The 21,511-nt window shown below is 37.4% G+C and overlaps 1 protein-coding gene across 5 annotated transcripts in view; it reads left to right on the plus strand.

Annotated features, from left to right (window-relative positions):
• ptprua (protein tyrosine phosphatase receptor type Ua) overlaps positions 1-21,511 on the plus strand; it is a 229,125-nt gene that overhangs the window by 99,923 nt on the left and 107,691 nt on the right. For all 5 annotated transcript variants that reach the window (XM_026942351.3, XM_026942353.3, XM_026942354.3 and 2 more), the window contains exon 3: positions 14,257-14,528. In XM_026942351.3, coding sequence (XP_026798152.1) covers positions 14,257-14,528 — 272 coding nt within the window. The remainder of the gene's footprint in view (positions 1-14,256; positions 14,529-21,511) is intronic.

The following is a 21,511-nucleotide window of genomic DNA, read 5'->3' on the forward strand; positions in this document are numbered from 1 at the left end:
ACTTTCTATTAATATATATTACCACAGCCAACAATATATATTTTTTATTTTATTTATTTATTAGAAAAAATTAGTCTTGGTCAATTCTAGTGAACTTTCTATTAATATAAATTACCACAGCCAACAATATATATTTTTTATTTTTTTTATTTATTAGAAAAAATTTGTCTTGGTCAATTCCAGTGAACTTTCTATTAATATATATTACCACAGCCAACAATATATATTTTTTATTTTATTTATTTATTAGAAAAAATTAGTTTTGGTCAATTCCAGTGAACTTTCTTCTATCATATGACAGCTCGGGAGGGTGAAGGATTTCACGTTGAACAGCGGAGGTGGTTTAGGTCATAGTAAATATGAGTGTAAGAGACTGAACCAGAACATTGTGAAATCGTCTTGTGTTTGAGGCTGCAATGTCAAATAGAGCCTTGTACACAGCCGATTAGGTTTAGTTTCATTCTGTTTTCCAGCTTTTACCTCCTGTCTGTCTGCAGTGAGATTTGTTTTCTTGTTTTCTCGCTGTTTTTTTATGACACCTTGTCCTCTGTGCACTCTTACTTCCTCCCTCATTTGACATGTTAAATTGTAGATTCACTACATGTGTAAAAATCATCCAACCATAATAAACTGTTTATATTTATTCAGAGTTGACCTTTATCTGCAGCCAGCTCTCTCGTGACTGCACGCACAAGTTTTCTAAAATCACTATCATTATTCTATAATACAGTAATACAACAAGATCAATGACTGTTTTTAATAGCTTAAAACAAGTAGTAAAGTGTCAATGCTAAACACACATGGACCTGTTAACTGTGATCGACATGGGAAGAACAATTTATAAAAGTAGACTTTAATGACCAAATTGAACCATAATAACTTACAGGTTTGCTAATATTAACAAAAAACAACATTATGGACATCGAGTTTCTTGATATGAATATTTACAGCTGCATGATATCTATGTATTTTGATATCTAATACAAGATCACTGAAAGTGTGCTTTTTTTCATTATCTGGGTTAAAAAACTACAGTTATACAAATGCAAATATAATATTGTCATACCAGTGCAGTACTACTGGAGTACTGCAGAATTAACTTCTTTTTTGCTGTGACATAATGCTGATTCGGTTTATCGATGTGCCACCACACTGGGATATGAAATTACATATATTGTATATATGTATATAGTATGGTGCAAATTTGTTTGCTGAATTGCAATGAGCAATTTTTAGAATGTAAGGGAAAAATACCATTCACAAAGGTATGCATACCATAAACATGCATACCTTTATGTGAATCAGTACTGATATACCTTAAAATAAGGTACAGTGCCCAGTCCTGAGTGTCAGAGGTAGATGGGACGAAAGGAGTGAAATTTATGCTTTCTGAAAAGTGTATTCAGCTCCTCCAGGAGGCTGAGCTCTCGGCTCATGGCTCGTCAGCATTATCTATTTCTAGCCACTTGATGGAAGGAAATGTGAATTCTGCGATGTTCATGGTTATTTTTGTATTTAAAATAAAACTCAGTTAAGTATATTATATTGATAGTAAGATGGATGACCAGAAATATTGTGTTAGCTGTATCTGTGAATCATAAGCAGGGCCATCTCAGGGCTAAGGGAATAAGGCTTGTGTGTGGTATGCGCATACAAATAAGCTATAGGACATAACCAGCATCTGAATGACACCATAGCAAATTTCTTAAAGACTTGAGGACTCAAATTGCCATAGCTGTTTATGAGGAGTTATTTCTCGAATGATGTGGAATTCACACCTTAAATATGCCATAAGATATGTCATAAGATTCCCTTTGTGAGAGGTAATAATTGCGCAAAATCTACAGTTTAGCCACTAATACCTGAATACCTGACACCTGAAAACTAAACTTTTTTGCCTTTTTTTTTTTTTTTTTTAGCTAAAATCAGTGTTCAGACCAAACATGAGTAAAGATTTGGCACCAGAATCCCACCATCTGCAACAGCATGAAAACATCCCAGTGTACCAAAGCTCTCTTTTCTCATAAACCCCCAGATCTGGATCATTATCTAAGAGAAGAGATTTTTAACATAATATTTAGACTGTGTCTGACTAACAAACATTTCAAGACCATTCTACTATATAGCTGATGGTTTTTGTAGGATGTGTCCTAATGTGTCCCAATGTGTCCCAATGACCAATCACTGATCACCAATGTGTCCCAATGACCAATCACTGATCACCAATGTGTCCCAATGACCAATCACTGATCACCAATGTGTCCCAATGACAAATCACTGATCACCAGTGTGTCCCAATGACCAATCACTGATCACCAAAGTGTCCCAATGACCAATCACTGATCACCAATGTGTGCCAATGACCAATCACTGATCACCAGTGTGTCCCAATGACCAATCACTGATCACCAGTGTCTCCCAATGACCAATCACTGATCACCAATGTGTCCCAATGACCAATCACTGATCACCAATGTGTCCTAATGACCAATCACTGATCACCAATGTGTCCCAATGACCAATCACTGATCACCAATGTGTCCTAATGACCAATCACTGATCACCAGTTCATCCTAATGACCAATCACTGATCACCAGTGTGTCCCAATTACCAATCACTGATCACCAATGTGTCCCAATGACCAATCACTGATCACCAGTGTGTCCTAATGACCAATTGCTGATTACCATTGTCTCCCAATGACCAATCACTGATCACCAGTGTGTCCCAATGACCAATCACTGATCACCAGTGTCTCCCAATGACCAATCACTGATCACCATTGTGTCCTAATGACCAATCGCTGATTACCACTTCTTTGTTGTTTGTTTTAATCTCTCTCTGTAGCTATATTTACAAGTCATTAAAGAGAGTTATTCCATCCGTAACCATGTTTGTGTCTATTTCCGGAGACCTTTTCTACTTTTTTGTCTGAATTCTTAATAGAAATTACAGTTTTGTAAATATGTAAATAGTTTGGGGTGCCATTGACCAAAAACATCTTCTTTCTGTAACAAATAAATTATACTCTATCAACACTGAAGCAAAGCTACCTGGTTTAGCAGCAATTTGATAAATAGAAGACAACTTGAAGTTAAAGGTTAAAATCTAATTTAGCAGTGACCTCATTCCTGATAGGTGAGTTGATTTTTTTTGCCCTGGTAATAGCTTAGAGCAGAACAGGGTTTTACAAGCTGTTGCAATTTGTTTCTGTGCTGTATTGTTGACAGACTAGGCTGTTATTTTAATTGACTCAATGGCCTATTTTTCATTCATTTGCCCCACACAGATTGTGAGCACACAGTAATAGTTTAGGGTCGATTGTCTGGGTAGCATATTACCCAGATTCCCTCACACAATATTTGACTTTATTGCTGTCATTTATCTTCATTGTATCAATAAAAACCTGCAGATCTAGGTTTGTCCTCAGGCATGTATGTTTTAGATATATGATGTTTATATCAGACTCTTTAGGCTGATGATATTTAAATCAACTTTCGGCTGTTGGTCTGCAATATATAGTGTAGTGGCCTATCTACGTGAAACACTGGAGACTCAGAAGCAGAATGAGGATCCATTTGCAAGAGTGGTATAACAGGAAGGGGTCAAAACACAAATAATTATATTCAACAATACCAATCTAAAGACAGGTCCAAAACCCAGAGCAAGAGTACAAAGCATATAAAGACAATAACAAGACTTACACTACACAGGGATGGCAAGACTTCGCAAAGAATGAATGTCCATGAGCTGCTGAGCAATATATTGAGTTCATTTACACTAGGCCTATCTTTCAAACTATGTCACTAAGGTTTGTAAACACATTTTGTGAATAATGTTCTAGCACTCTGCTCCTTCTTATTCCACGTGAAACATAATGTACCATGATAACGTACCATGATAATGTACCGTGGAGATTTGGTATAATTCAAACACTGCATTATCAATATAATACCAGTGCTCAGAATTAAGTGCAATCTGTGACTTCCTCCTGGTTCCACACAATATTATCACTAGTAATGCATATTTTCTAGTTTCTATAAAATGCAAGCGCATGGTTCTGATGGTGTTTGCCTGTCCTCTTGGCCATTTTGGTGCAATTTTTTGTAATGGGAAGCCACCATTTTGGTGCATTAACGCTGGCAGCGGCGTAATAACCTTGTGTTCTGTATTTTCTAGACAACAGAAGCACACACTCATTAATGACATTTATGTGTCTGCTCATTGATATTGACACTGTGGTACCATTTCTTTTGACTGGTTTGCAGCTGCAAACAGTATCAGATGATTTCTTAGAGGTCAGAGAGGATATCATTTTGCCCTTGATCCATCTTTTTTTTTTTTTTACCACCTATTGTGAACTCAGTATTAAATGTTATGTAAGTTATCTGCATTTTGGTAAAAGAAGAGTTAACAAGATGAACTTCATCACCGGGGCATATTTTATTCTCTTTCTTCTCTTGTTTTCCCCAATTAAAAGTTCTCTATCTTCAAAATCACAGATAAACAGGGTTTTACAAGTTCTATCTGCCAACCAGCCATCATCCAGGATAAACAATGGATAAACACAACATAGGCAGCATTGGTCCATCAAAATTTACTCTCTGTTTACACCCTGACAGAACAGACTTGACGTCTCAGTATGACAAGCAGGAGCAGAAAGTAACTTTTAACTTTAGATATTCTGCGTATACTCCTTGAGAATACAGTGCACCAGTACAAAACAGGTACAGTAGAGGTCTACTGTACTTGCTGGTTTTACAATATGTAAACATTAGAAAGTTGTCAGTGCAGTGGAAAGCTAAGACTGTGGCTAAGATCAGATAACTTTAGCATTAAATTTTACTCACATTAGCTAGCTACATGCAATGTGCGTAATAATTGGAAATTTCCACTGTAAGAAGGACTGAAGGTCAACTAGGAGACTTTTGCACAGAAACTGTGTGGTTGCAAAGAAACTGTCTTCAAAATACCCTGTCTTCATTTTTTTTAACAGTGAAATATCTTGTATTTTAGATCTTAGAGAATGCAATGAAAAAACGAATATATAGTAAGTACATAATATGGTGTTAATAGGCCCAAAATGTCTCTAATTCTCTACTGAGTTATACCATTTTATTTATTTAATGAGAGACAGAGATAATAAGAAACAGCCATCTCAAACCTTAGAAAACCATACAGTATTGTTTTTTATTTATCTACATTTAGCCAGTGTTCAAAAATCTACTTTATAAATGTCTTAGAATTTCCATAATGCAAATCTGAAGTAACCTTAAAATGTAGATATTGCTACATTTGGATTGCTGGAATGTGAAAAACTGAAGAAGTACGCTATCTAAAAAGAGCTCTTCACCCAGATACAACCTTATAATACTAAGATCATGCCATGCTATTCCAATTACTGTATATGCTGTCAAAGAAAGTTTCTTCCTGAGTCTAATTAACCTCTAAATGAACACCTGTACTGTTTTGCAGATGAGATGTCAAGTCGTCTGCCATGCGCTTTTCTTTTTATACCCGCCTTATTGCCATATGCCTCCCCCATATGTAGTCTTGTTTCCTGGATTCCTGGTTGAATCTTTGCCTGCATAACACATGTGTCTGATTAGAAAAAAGCTGAGCACGCATTAAAAATCTGAGCTGGCAAATAATTCTAAGAAGATGCAACAGCTTGGATTTTACATTGATTAATTCTCCAAACTATAAAAAGTACATGCCATGATTTTCAGCTGAAGTGTAATACTGGTTATGACACTCAGTCTGGCAAATCACAGAATGAACATACACATCTGATGAGTGTAGCATTTTTCAAAACTTGACATTTAATAGATTTAATGAATAGTTTAGTAGGTTGGGTTTACATTGCATGTAACGTGGAAGGCAACACTCATCAAATCAGTCTTTAGTGATTTTTCGCTTATTTTCAAGCTATGGAGAGAAAGAGGGAGAGATGCTGAAGTCACACATGGGAAGCTGGATGACATAACTGTGTGTTAAAAAAAGAGGAGGATGGAAAATGGAAAGGAGATATGGTTAGAGAGAGGGAGTAACAGTTAAGCTTCATAAGACAGATGGGGATCTTAATCACTATATCTGCCACTAAGACAGAGGAAAAGGTCAGCAGGAGTTGGACCAGAGCCTGTGTGTGTTAGTGTGTGTGCCCAATTACTGTCCTGGCAGACATTAGAAATTTAATAACTGTGCCAATGTGATTAATGAGCGAGGACTGTAGCTGTCATCGCTGCACCGATTCCACTGATTTTTTTTTTTTTTGTTAAACAGTACCCACACAGCACCCTGTCGTCCAGCAAGTTTACAGCCAGCTCTGTATAACATCAGAACTCAGGAAGCTGGCTTTATCAAGTAAAAGTTAATCCTTTTTTTGATGTGTCCTTAACGTGTCTTTACATTAGCACTTATGGAGTGCTATAGACTCACTGCACATTGGTGCATCATGGGGCAATAGACAAGACAGTAAGAGCTCTCTATTTAGGACTGCATAAACTGTACAAAGTACAAAACAATAAGGTAAAGCGATAGCAATATACAAAGCTACAGTACCGGTGGACAAATCTGTAGCCCAGGTGTCTGGGACAAATCTGTCAGAGCAGATTTTATGCTCTGAGACTACATTAGAAATATGGGAATTTTTAAAAAACTGGAAATAAACAGAAAGTTTTGGAAATTTGAAAATTCTAAAACAAAAAAAAAAAAAGGAAATGTGTGACATCTTGACTATATAATATTAAAGATGTTTCACAATTTCTTGGTTCCTATTTAAATGTGCAAATTTGTGAAATTAACCATGTTATTTGTACAAAAGGTCAGGTTTTCCTCATGTCTAATTCCTTCCATTGAAGCATGCGTTCAGATGACACTCCGATGGATTTGATCTGAAGTGGATCATAAGGTTTTACACAAACTTGTGGAGTCCATGCCAGCTCGAGTGCACACTGTCATTAAAGCAAAAAAAAGGAGACGTACCAAATACTCAGAAACTCTGAAACTCATGTGAATATTTCTAAGATTCTACTTTTCACTCAAGTTGTTGCTGATAATATCATTTGTAATGAGCTTTGTGCAAAAAAGAATGCCAAAGAGAAGCATTTTCAACTGCTCTCAGACTTTTGGACCCCACTATATATTAGTTTTTATTTGTAGTTGCCTGTCATATAACTGTCCTGCTATAACAATACGTTGACTCATAGTTGAGTATATTGAGAAAAAAAAAAAAACAATGACACTATTGAGATCCCAGTCATATTTTTACTTGAAATGTGGGGAGACCACAATACTGCTCATAGCTGAAACAGTCACCAATGATTTGGAGAGTTTTTGTTTAAAACACAATGAGAAACTTCATCCTCTTCCTGAGAATTCATATACTCCTTCATTCTGTATACTCTTTAGTCTGTATTAATGCACTTAACTACCTAAGTAGCTGGATATATGTAATCATATTACATTAGGTTTCCAGGCAGTGTTTATACAAAAGATAATATTGGTAAACAAGTAAACATAATATCAGAAATAACAATCCTAAGTGTGAAGGTGTGGACGGCTGGGCAATATGAAAATATGATATAAAAATTGTGATTTCTGTATTTAAGTATTGTGTGGACTTTAAAACCATTGATTTAAGTATTGTGTGGACTTTAAAACCATTGACTGTTTTTACTCGCAGTAGCACATAGCTTATTGGACATCTGTTTTTGTACCAGTCATTTATTTTTCCTCCTATTTCAAATTAAATTTCTATTTCAAATTAAATAATTAACATTGTAGATGGTTATTTGGAGCAATTACTTCTTGCTCAGAGCTAAACTTAATCTGTGAGTGCTTCTTGATTATACAAAATATTTTCTAGTCATGCAAATTTTGTATTTTCTGATGGTGGCTTATGCTTTCTTTTGGACCACATGATTCATTATGTGTCGCCAGTTGCATTAGTGCCATTTCTGGCCCAGATAAAGGTGCTTACAGCTGAGCTTCTTTTGCTGCAAAATACACTTATCATAGCCATAATATACCCTTATATGCCTAAACACAACCATATTTGTCCTACAACTGTGTGCTATCTGGAATTTCTAAATTCTTAATTAAGTAAGGAATAAAACATGGCAGGATGAACTGTTATAGGAAAATATTCCATGACAGGGTGTGTGATAATACCACACCCAAATGGATTCTTTTTCTATTATTTTCTCTGTCTTGAAAATTCATCTTGTCATGTTACAGAGAAAGCAGAAAGCATAAAATGCTCTGTCCTGAAAACTTTCCCATGGAGGAAAACATACTGACTGTTACAAAGCACTGATGCCCGAGGGTCCTTCCATAAATGTTAAATAAACATCTCCTTACAGAAAGCTTGGCATTAATATAAACCTGTGATTTGAATTACAGCTGCCACTATTGTCAGTGCTGCTGTAACTGAAAATGAATCAACACTTTCTAATCCAGACCAGATTCTGACTTCGACAGTGCTGATATAAATAATACATAAAATACTGTATATAAGTTACATATAAATTATAAATTAGTGGAACTTCTAGAATTTGGTCAGAAAAAAGTTGGTGTTAAATTTATCATCTCATTCACTTTTATCTGTCTATCTCACATCATGGCATGACAGTACAGAGTTTTAGATGTGTGGATAAAACTTTTTAGATCATTATAGAACCTGTCAAAAGTTTTATCTTGGCCAAGTGTACTCAAAAACCTGGAGGTTCAGGTTGACTTTCTGGGATTTTTGACCTCTGCTTCTGCTTGTGAGTCTGTTTTAAAAAGAACATTTTAGCTCTAGTTGGACTCTTTCTCTGTTTCCTTCTCGCTGTTTCCTACTAGGTATTTGATTAATTGATCACAGAACAACATTAAGTGAAGGGTTTTATCCTCTACGCAGCCTCCACAGTTTTTTTCCCAATGAAGATATTGATGATGATCATAGCATTCATAGCAGTATTAGCAAAATCACAAAACTCCATCACTAAAACACAATCTTGTTCCATTGATAGATGCTCATATTTTGGAAGGAATCCATTACTGACATATTGTTCAGAATGCATCATGTAGGAAACTCATATACTGTATACTATATATAATATGCAAATACATGAACCTGTTTGTGCATTGAACACATCAGGCTTAAATAGCTAATCTGTCTACACAGAGCATATGCTAATGAGGAAGTGGGACCTGGAAATGCTAAAGAGAAGAGGGAACTGAAGCTATAGCTGTTCCAAATATAGAGGCAATCTGAAGCCGCCAGAGAAGGAGATACTGGTGAACGTGTCCCAGATATTGATGAAGAGGTTGGAACGTGGAGGATACAAAATGGCAGAAGAGTGCGTGGGGTCAGTCTGGATGATGAGCCCCAGGTTTCCCCAGAGGATAGTGTAGTTATTGAACAGGTGATGACACTCGATGTGTTGCCATAGCAGCAGCAGTGTCATTTGGTGAATGGTAGCAAGGTGGGATGAGATAACGTAGGACGCAGATACAATAGACATCGTCAAAAAGCAGCTTTACAAAATCCCTAACAATCCAGAGGTGACAGCGGGAAGGAAAAACTTCCCGAGACAACATGATGAAGAAGCTTTAAGAGGTTTACAGATAGCCAGTCTATATGGAATTGAGTTAGTGCAGAATTCATTATTTTAATATATAAGATTAGGCTTACTAAATATATAACTAGTATAAGGTTAGGCTTACTGTCTGTGAGCATGTATGCATTTAATAATGATGACTTGTGGGTGAGAATGTCTGAGGTTAAGGAGCATTCTGCAACAATATAGCAATATCCATCTAGTAGTTATACAGGGACTGGAAATATTATACACACTTCATGCTGAATAGAAACCTGCAGCTTTCTATGGTGCTGGATGGGTTAATTAGAGAGCGTGAGTTTGTGGATATTAGGGGAAATGAAACTGGGGTGTAAAGCAGTATAAATGGGTCAAGTTGTCTAAAACAATAATTAATGCAGTGAGATAAGACGTACCAGAAATGAATTGAAATACAATTTTCAAGTTGTTTTTATTCCACGGTGATTTTTCTGACCTTTACATGGTCACAGTAGAGCTAATGTTGTGGGGAAAAAAACAAAAAAGAAAATCATAGCCCAGATTCTACTTGCATTGTAATGTGATATTAGTTGAAGCTGAGTTTTTTGTAGAAAATGTCTGGAAGAAATGGAAATTAAAGACATTGGAATTCGGATTCTCATAAGGGTAGGAGGCATAAAGATGAATTATGGAGTTCTGTCAAAAGTAAATCGCAAACACGAGTTGTGAAGAGAACTATGAAAGGAATGGAAAGATACATGTAGATATGACCACTAGAATACGAGATGATTAACAAAATTAATAATCATCAGTTTTGAAAGAAAGAACTCGAACTTGAAAGTACTTTTGTGTCCGGCTTTTGTGTTGTGTTTGGATTTGAGTTCTTCATGTGCCTTTATTTCTGTTTTAGTCCCGTCTCCATGCTATGAAGCATTCTACACACTTTTTTGTTTATTATACCATGTGCCATTGTTTCTGTGTTAGGTTTCTGAGTTGTGTTTGGGTTCGAGATGTACTTTTGTTGTTGATTGTGTTCACCTGTTCTATGTTAGTCCTTGATTCCTTTGTCTTTGTATACCCTGTTATTTCTTTGTAAAGTCTTATTTCATATCATTAGGTCTGAGCTTTGTTTTCCTATTTCCACCTTTCTTGTTTTTTCCCTTTCCTGTGTTTCAACTTTGAGTATAGATTAACCTTGTTTGATGCTGTCTGTCTGTGTTTTGAACCCTTTTTTTTTGGACATTCGTTGCAATTCTGCTGAAATTAAACACAGTGAGTCTACATGTTTGTGTCCTTCTTCTCATCACACGTTACAGAATGGCATTGGCTATTATACAGACCATCACTATTAAACTATAGCAACTTAGTACTGTTTCTGTTATTGTACAGCTATTATTTAGGTGTGCGCCAGGCACTGGGTAAATTTTATACATTAGAATGGTAAATAGTTGGAATGGACTTGTGTGTTGTTTTTAAATGATCCCTTGGTACTTTGCGGTAACCGCTCAGTTCCCCAAGGGAAATCTGCTTCTAAAGGAAGGGACTTTGGGCTTTTAAGGAATCTGGGACCTTGTAAAGTCTGGCACTTATGTAAAGTCTAAAAAAATGCTGCCTAAATGCCTTTCTAGTGGAATGAAACAGCACAGATATAGCGTAATGCACAACTAATTTTTTTTTGTTTGTGAAGTGATATAACTGGAAGCTGAATTCATATGTCTGGGGTTACTGCCAGTTTTTCAACTGATCATGAAAAATCTTTTAATAGCATGTAATTAGGCTGGGCGAACCTAGATCCATAGGAGAATAGCTAGACAGGCAAAAGAGGCTTCCTTGTATAGACTGAGGGCTGAGCAGCTCTCCAATGGCTATTTTTTAATTTCCTAATTTATTAGAAGACATGAATTAGAATGTGTCAAGATTGTCAAACTGTTTTGGAGCCACAATATCCATTGATCTGAGAGGTCAAGAAAAGCTTTTTTTTTTTTTTTTTTGACAGGACAACATTGGACTTCTGCTTCTGCAACAACTCTTGTTGTTGCAGGAAATGGGTCAGGTATTGATTCATTTGTCCAACTGCAGGGAAACTTTGATGTGGACAACATGGGAATGCTGTATTCTGCAAGTGTGACAATATTATGCCATGCCTAGAAGAAACAGATTTATCAGCACCAAATGAAAGACCTTTAGAAATGACACTCAGCCGTGTTTCAGTACTGAAGAAGATACATTGTTTTACAGTCCAGCTTGCTGGCACTGTAGGGAACTTGGAAGAATTGGAAGATTGAGGGCTTACATGGCCTGGAAGAAATCAGTGATTTAAGTGTAGAGGCAGGTGTCCACAGTCCACCTTTGAGCTGTAGAGGGTTTTCAGAGAAGTGATTTTAACATCGCCTGCCTGCTTCAGTAAAGCTGTAGAGCAGGGCTCTGGAGGGGGCTGGCAGCTTTTCCCTTTTCTGCTGTTGCTGTTGTAGTTGTGGAGCCCAAGGAGGAGAATGAGTCACTTCTCTAATTCAAAGGTTTTTAAAAAGCTTGCACTTATACCTCTATGAAGTTGTGATAAATTCTCTTAAGCCTGAGTTAGACTGTGAAATTTCACCAGTGTTGTCTTCTCCATGTCAGATTATACATATAATGAAAATCCTCTAATGATAGACCTGCGATTAAAGAAAATTACTATATTCTGGTTATGTCATGAATCAGCGCAGTCACGGTTCGTGCAGAAAATGGGGTCGCATAAACAGGAAAAAGCCTTCGGTATAATATTAGCAATGTTATATCTAGGAAAAATATGTTTTAAAAGGCTGTTCAGAGCCAATAATGGGCAGGTAAAGAGAACAAAATGAAATGCCTATTCTTCAGTGTGAGCTTGAGGTAATACCTACTTGGCAATTCACTATACAAGGGGCTGGGCAAGCAGGCTGCTAATGTTAGAATGTTAGTATTTTAAACTGATTGCTTGCTAAAACAAACATTTCTAGATGAGTTTTGTGGACAGCAAAATCAGGCTGAAAATCAGAGAGCGTAAACCTAGCTTTACAGAACCACTCCGTTCAAAGGAGTTCAAAGGTGTCAAGTGGTCAGATTTGCTGGTGCCACGGGGTTGCTGCAGGTCCCTGTACATACCTCCACTATCTCCCATTGGAAGAAAGGGGGAGAACACTCTAGTGCTTTTTTTTTTTTTTTTTTTTTGCTTAAGGTATTTTTCACCCAAATGTTCATTTTTTAATAGGTGAAGCAAAACCTGCTGTCCGGCTCACGAAGAGGAATAAAATGCAAGGCAGTCTCTGATCAAATAGTATTGTATTTCACTATGAGTGCAATGATACCCAAAAATCGATATTCGATATGATACAGTAATGTTTTAATAAACTGAAAATGGATATCTAATGCAGTAGTGTGTCAATATGATACCTTTTTCTCTATAGCAAAAAAGCCAATGCCTTACAGCAAAAAAGGCACTGGCTTTTTTTGCTCTATAGAAAAAGGTATCATATTGACACACTACTGCATTAGATATCCATTTTCAGTTTATTAAAACATTCAACATTATGAAAGTGTACTTATGTAAGACACAGTGTAGTTTTGCCTGCTCCATTTATCTAGGAGAGGCTGCCTGAATGCAGCAGAGAGACTTTGCTGTGTGTGTGCTGCATCGTGTTTTCATCTAGTTTCACTGACTGACACAAAAGGATGATGTCTGCAGAGAGGAGTGGACATGTCATGGTATTATTGTCAGTGTGTGGTACTCTTATCTGGCAGATTTAGCACATTGCAACATTTTGGTCAGTAACTTGTAAAGCCAAAGTGCCCTCATACTCCAGATCTTAAGGATTTGGGAGAATCCAGTTCCTTTGTTCCTTCTTTTTTTGTTGCTGAAGATAGCCATTACTGTTTATCATGAGTTAATATGCTAGCACGCCAGTCACACGGGTAATAGTATGCTAAGGAGAAGTGTTTTTTTTTTTTTTTGATTTGAGCTATAAAAAAAAAAAAAATTTAAATGTTTATTACAATACAAGCATGAATTGCCTATTATATTATGCAGTCTGTTGAATGTATTATTCGAGACCCAGACATAACAAATAGTCCAGATGTCCAGATGTCTCAAACAATACAATATGATACACTGTATGGATACACCACTCTATATACTGTATAACTTACTTAATGTAAATATATAACGGATACAAATGCCTAATAATTTCTCCCTGTGTCTGCATGTATGTCCTCCGGGGTCTCCAGTTTCCTCCTACCTATTAAAAAATCATGTACGTAGGTGGATTGGTGATTCTTGCCCCTAGGTGTGAAGGAGTTTGTGAATGTGTGTGTACTTAGCTCCTTGCAATGGGCTGGCATCCCATCCATGGTGTATTCCCTTCTCACGTCAGTGTTCGGGGGATAGAATCTGGATCCACCATGACCTTGACAATGATAAAGCAGTTACCGAAGATGAATGAATCTGATAATTATGTAGGTACAAGGAAACGAATCACAGACTGCAAGACTTGAATAAGGTATCAGTAGAGGAAGGTGTTTTAGGTACCTGTGATGATGAGACGTCTTTGAGCATAAGAGAAGAACAGCCAGGCTAATACTTAAACTATGTGCATTTATTTATGATCTTTTTTTATATGGAAGAAGGTTTAAGAGCAAGGTTCATTAAAAACATTCTGTTTCTCTTTTTCTGTGCAGGTTCCTATATGTTGGTGAATTCGTCTCAGCACAGCGCAGGCGAGCGTGCTCAGCTGTTGCTGCACACTCTGAGTGAAAATGACACCCACTGTGTACAGTTCAGCTACTTCCTGTATAGCCGTGATGGCCACAGTCCAGGCAGGCTCAGTGTCTATGTGCAGGTGAATGGTGGACCACATGGAAACTCAGTTTGGAACATTTCCGGATCACAGGGCTGCCAATGGCACCAGGTAGAACTGGCAGTCAGCACTTTCTGGCCCAGCGAGTACCAGGTGAGAGATGAGCTCATATAACACATACATCTATAATTCCTCCTTGGTGCTTTTGGCATTACTAATTATTATATAATTGATTGCTTGTGTGGTAGTACTTTGTAATAAATACACTTTCTACTCACATATAATTGACAGCTCTTGGTGACGCTGCTGGGGGAGAGAGCTGGGTTTAGGCTGGAATTAGCTCATTAGCTGGTGATTAATATCTCACTATTATTCAGTAGTGTGCATGTGTGTGATCATTCATGTGCCACACAATTGACACCACTTGTGTTAGGGGTCTGACTGAAAGAAGCAAGACATGTAGCTCCTCCTAAAATGTCGAGTTAATCATTTTCTAAATTAGTTCACTTCCGTTATTTTGTAATCTGGTTTTCTAAGCGTAAAAGCTGACAAAAGTGGCAGTGTGGCAGTAAACAATCTCAAACTGTGCTCAGACACCTCCCCTTCATTTTCAGATTGCTTGGTTTCAACTAAGGTGGAGGCTGTGTATCAAATATATATCAAATAAGGTAGCGTCCTTATAATGAAGCTCACCAGACAGTAAGACACCGCACTCATTAATAGTGCAGATACTTTATTCAGAACTTTATTGATACTGCTACCTAGTGAGTATAGGAATCACTCAAGTTCTCATACTGTTCTTTATTGAGGATAAAGATTGCTTAAAATTCTGATACTGTGCTACATCGAGGATGAGAATCGCTCAAGGGACTGATATTGTTCTCGATTTAGGATAAGGATAGCACAAGGTGATGGCACCTGTCTTTATTGCACTGTTGTATATGGATACTAAACTCCAGCACACACTGCTAAATTGCATCACTGCAAACCATCTCAATAATTTAACCTTGAAAAAACAACCACAAAATTAGGACCGATATCTAAATATACATTTTAAAGTAATATTATCATGTTACATCAATTGTATAACGTTCAAATTGTTCAGGAAGTTGAACAAAACAAAATGCAATCCATTTGTATGTGTAAACTAATGACAAACTATAGAATTAAAAAACTGTTAAGGGACTGTTGCGAGGACTGTTGCGAAATGAGATTTGGTTGAATGCCACTGTAAGTAATATTAATCTCAATACCACCATTTGCAAAACTCATAAAGAGCTCCTTAAGGAGATATGACCACCTGGTTTTGTTGGGAATTGACACTGTGGAAATGTGGGAGTATTGGACTGTTTCATTATGTTATATTATACTGAAATTAAAATCAGAGGAAGTGAAATACAGATTGATGGCTACATATCTCATTAAGTGTGTGGATCCGGCCAGTCGTACACCAACGCATCCTGGCCTAAAGCCTCTGTCTTTGGCTTGTCTGTGAACATTGGACGATGAGTTGTCTGTCTGTTTGCACACAGATCAACTTCCCCACTTCCATAGGTGTCCCAAATTATCTGAATCAAATTACCTGTTCCAATCGCTGGGCAGATGCTTGCTGCATGATTTCCATGATTGCATTGATCAGGTAGGTCAGTAGGTAGCGCTTAAAAACAGAAGGTGAGCAACTGCTCACTTCCGGAGCTTGTTCACCCACCTCAACCTCGCTTATGATTTAATGTTAAACATCACCATGATGGTCAGTACCTGTAACCCCCTTAGAGTTTCTTGAAAGTCTTGCAGCCCTAGCCATACAGCTTTCATTATATGGATATGCTGTGGAGATTTGGTCATGCCTGCTCAGGAGGTTTGGTCACATGCCTGCTCTGGCACAAATCTTTTTTTGTGTTCTACACTGCCAAGGGGTCACCAAAGACCTGTCCAGGTATTAGTGGTGTTTTTACTAGGCTCTGGTGATACAGCCAAATCAATTTTGCTTTAACGTATTAACTGTTTTCCCCACCACTTTGCTATGGCTATCATAAGTGTAGGATTAACTTCTTAAGGATTAGGAGAAAATGTGCGATACAACTTATACTCTCAATAGCAACAAATGATTTGCAAAGTAGCATGTCAGTTCTTTTTTGTTCAGGCTGTATGCAGTACAGACTCACACAGACTCACCAAACCCTACCAATAAAATGGTCACAAGTCTCTCTATTGGAGGCATCATGCACAAGCCTAAGGCTTCTGCTTCTGCCAGTTAGCATATTCTTTTATCAGGACATAGCTTCTGTGTGGTTTTAAATGGATATAAGAGCCTTTTAATGAAATTGGTACATTGAGGAATGTTAATAACTTGGCGGGCTAGCAACAATCTCCACCAAGGTGAGCCTCAAGCATAGAGAATGAGACACAACCATGTGAACGTACATCAGGGTCTGTCTCTGTATGTGAGGTAGCTGTACTAAGCTCTTTTGAGCTCTGCCCTTCATTGCCCTGTTGCGTTGCCGCTAACAACTCTTGCATTTTCCCTGTGCCACCTGCCAACTCCTCTAGTCTGCATTCCAACAGAGTAAAGGCACTCGGGCCTCCTCATCCATGGGGCTGATCAGCAGTCTTCTGCATGTTTCTGTTTCTGCCGCAGCACTGCAGCAAAGGAGCTTACCTTTTTCTTTGTAGGGGGATATAGAGTGATGTCTGCTGCGTACTTCGCTCCCTGCTGTGGTAATACAAGAGGCAAAGGATTAGAGCACTACAGTTAGTGTCTTTGCATCTACTTCCCCAAACCCTTGACAAGAAGAGAAGGAAAGAAGACAAGCATGAAGCCACAGTCATGGTCATGACCATGGTATTCGGCAAGGAAATGAGCAAACGATAATGTTCTGCTTGTTCGAAAGGAAACCACCCTAGCAGTCTGGAATCAAAAGAAGTAAAATAACTCATTGGCTAGCAATGTTCAAGAGCATACAACAATATATAAATAAGATATATTTATTTTGCAGTTTAGCAAAAAAAAAATCTTTCTTGCCAACAGGGTTACTTTACAATGCATTGCCATTACATTTTTATGTTAGTAAATATTGCAAGGGAACCTGGGTGCTCAAACAAAGGAATATCATTTGTGAACAAAGGATTTCAACTGCAAATATGAATTTTTATGAATGTTACACTATTTATATGAATGTAAAAACAAACCACAGTCGGGTAAACATATAGCATTATGTTTATACTGTATATAGCTGATTACGTAAGTGTATGCTGCCTTAGTGTACCGTCAAGTCAATGCCGACTCATGGTGATACTTGGATTTATGGATAGTTGTCCTGAAAAGTGCCCGGTCTTCCACCAACTAGCTAAGACTTGAAAGTTAGGCATCCATGGCTGTGGCGATTATGTCGATCCACCGCATAGCAGGCCATCCTCTTCTACGTTGACATTCCTGCCCATCTCCTTCACTGGCCAGCTCTCGGATCTGTATGATGTGGCTTGAAGATTCAAGACCATGGCTTGAACTAAATTTGTGAAACAGAGGGCCTAATTTATGCACATATTAGTTTGCTTTTACCATTCATTGTCATATAGGATTTACTGTTGTAAAACATGAAATATTGTAAACCTAACCTGGATCAGTGAGTCCTCACTGTCCTTGAATCATGTCATTTACCCAGGTTTTGTTCATTTTGACTCAGTTCAGTTCAGTCATTTAATTCATGAATGAAATGAGCTGTTGTCATTCAGTGGCTCCTTAATTTTCTCCCAGTATTACTTCAGTCAGTTCCCAACCACTGACCTGCTCCTTTGATCAGTAGAGCCTGTCTATGTAACGTTATTTACACTATTACACTATTGTAAGTCGCTCTGGATAAGGGCGTCTGCCAAATGCCATAAATGTAAATGTAAATAAATGTTATTTCTTTATTCTAGAGACAGTCATTGTTGGACCCATCTAGTGCAATTCCCATTTGCAGGTTGAAGGCTGTCATCAGCAGCTGAATTATATCAATCAGATGGGCGTATACATACATGCATAAGTCTTCATTCAGTCTGTGACATTCTTATGTATATCAGCCAACAAAAGGTGCCTGACAATATTATTCTTGTCTCAGTTAGATCAGCAAATGCAAATGCATCGCAGTCCTGTCTTTAAGATCATGTCCAATAACGGAGCCATTGTTCCTCCACCAGAGGTAAAAGAGTGTGAAACAAATGAGAGAGATAATAAGGAGAAAGGCAAAGGAGTTATCTCCTCTGATCATGTGAGAGCTTTAGGGAGTGATGGAGTTGCTTAAATTGTTCTGCTCCAAATCTCACCTGCTCTGAAGGGACTCGCCATCAATTCATTTCCAGACTTCTTTCAGTTCATTTCTAAATCTCTCCAGAATTCATGAATGTTGTATGAATGCAGCACCCAGGAACTCAGTTTTTTTTTAACTATAGCCAGAACCAAAGAACTAAACCTGCAAGTACACAACCAAGTACGCTGAAAAAGGGAAGAGATTCAGAGACAGAAAGAGAAAGAGGGAGAGAGAGAGAGAAATGAGAGCAAATGACACAGAAAATGAGACAAGGAGTGAAGAGCACTCCTTTATATGACCATAAATCATAAGAGAACACAACGTATTGATATATTCACTGGAGTTTTTGTGAATTTCAGTGTTTAAATTTGATGAATGTATCTTTGTTAAGATTTCAAAAAGGCAATACTTCAAACTATTCTGTAGTTTATTTTCAAACATGGTACTCTATCGATATTACTGTTGAATCAAGCTGCTTGAAGTTGCAGGCACATAGATTGGCTTTGAAATCATGGCTTGTTTCCAGATGACCTTTCTTAGCTTCTTACTGTTCTTCTTTTCACTGCGTCCCACACTCAGCCTAGCTTCAAACTCACCATCTATTGCGCTGTCCACATACATTTATATATATATATATATATATATATATATATATATATATATATATATATATATATATATTACATTTATTATTTCACTCCCAACTTTTATAGATATCATTTCCTTACCATCTATCGCTTCATTGCTCGCTCATATTGCTGCTCACTTCCTTCTCTTTTGCCCTTCAATTCCCTTGTTTTCTCTTAGCCATTAACTTTCAGGATTGTTTAGAGAGAAGGCACTAAATCAGTACCAACTAACAACTCATCCCATATTGTCCCTGTCCTTGATCCGTGGCAAATCAAGGCACGTATGTTTACAGATCACCAAAAAAACTGCTGTAACCGATTTTTTTTTTTTAAAAATTGACATTTCACATAATGTATCATGATGACATAACAAGATGACTTAACAAGTCTGGTTAAATTAACCAATGAAGAAACAAGAAATCAGTCCTCACTACATGTTTAATAGCTCAAAACAAAATAAAGTGAAGTGCTAGTTTGATAGAGTATAGATAGGCATAAGAGGAGAGTTGAAGGAAATTTATGTGTGTAATGCTAAATGGTAAAATAAATGTCCCTAAACGAACAGCATTGTGCACAAGAAAGGATAAAAGTAAACATCAGTGTAAATTTTCAGCATTAGAAAGACTTGAAACATTCAGATTCATTCAGATGGAAGAATCATCTGGGCTGGTCTTAAATGGAAAATATACTTAGAAATAAAGCCAATGTATAAAAATGATTTAGCCTTAAGTTTACTGTTAAATGGGTGAGTATTTAGCATTGCTCCAGAGGTGTCTGAAACTGTTAAGACTAGTGTACATTGTGAACACTGAGACAAAGATGTGCATCCACATTTACATACTGCAATTGACTGATGATACAGAGCATCATCTTTAATCACAGATTTAGCTAGTAATTAAATATCTCATGCAGCATTATATGAAATAATGCAAAGACGGCTGATTGAGGCGCAACTTCTTTGGATCCATCACATATGGTCATCTGACTGGCTTTGATAATTTGATCTCAAGGATAAAAGCACACAATGTAACAGTGAACGTCTTCAGAAGGCAGCTGCTAGGCTTTTGATTGGAACAAGGAAGAGAGATCACATCTTCAGAAATTTGGCATCACTTCACTGGCAAAATATAGAATAGATTTTAAAACACTGCTCTTTGTTTTTAAAGCCTTCAGTGAAAGGGAACCTTCTTATTTCTCTGACCTTCTCCTCTGCTGTTCTACTCCCAGGGACCTCAAGTCAGCTAATCAATTGCTCCTTCTCTGGTTAAGGGAAAAGGAGGTCAGACTTTCTCTGTTGCTGCCCTTAGGCTATGGAACTACTCAACTTTAGGACCTTCCCTACTCTGACTGATCCCTGATCCCTGTCGCTTTTTCCTCCTTTTAATCTTTTATCCTCTTCTCGTCTTTATTTCTCCTATTTTATGTAATAAGGTACCTCAGCATTTGGTCAGTGAAAGTTGTTTTTAAATGTGCTATACAAATGAATATGACTTCACTTGACTAAACGTGAATTAATGAATACTCCTGTTAGACAGTGTTTTCATCCTTAATCTGATTGGTCACCTGCCACACAACCATATGACAACAATAATCTTCTACAATAATAATCATAAACGTGGATACGAAGCATAAATTGCCTCTACCATCACATTTCTCATCATACTATCCACTGCCACGTTCCCTCTTCCAATCTTTACAATATACAGTATCTCACAATAGAAAACAAGATCTTGGTGGCCATGGAGTAAAAACCATGACCCTGGCAACCATAGTTCATAGAGTGAGCATGGGGCAGCATGATTCCTGCCCCAATGAGCCTCTAACAGAGCTTGTTGCAGTTCCCATTTCTGGCCACTAGGAGCACTGATAACTCTGTGGAGCTAAGTGGGGCAGTAAGCATGCTGCCTATTGATCTAGAAAGGCAAACAAAGCATCTTATATCTATCAAATAGCAATATATTAGTATAGTATATTTTTAAATTGCTGGTCACTCAAAGGAGGTAGTTTATATTTCTGAAAAATTTTAAATGGGAATGAGGTCTCCATGAAGATTAACGTTTGTTGAACAGCTGGTATACTCTTTCTGATGGAGTTCTGCCCCACTCGCCTCTACGGATGAGCTGACACTGGTTCCTCTCCTTTTCCATCATTTCGGCCCATTGCATAATTCGCATGCATATATTTGGATTAAATGGCTTTGGAGAAAGTTTTGGATGGA

Source organism: Pangasianodon hypophthalmus, chromosome 29, assembly GCF_027358585.1.
Source record: "Pangasianodon hypophthalmus isolate fPanHyp1 chromosome 29, fPanHyp1.pri, whole genome shotgun sequence".
Lineage (NCBI taxonomy): Eukaryota > Metazoa > Chordata > Actinopteri > Siluriformes > Pangasiidae > Pangasianodon > Pangasianodon hypophthalmus.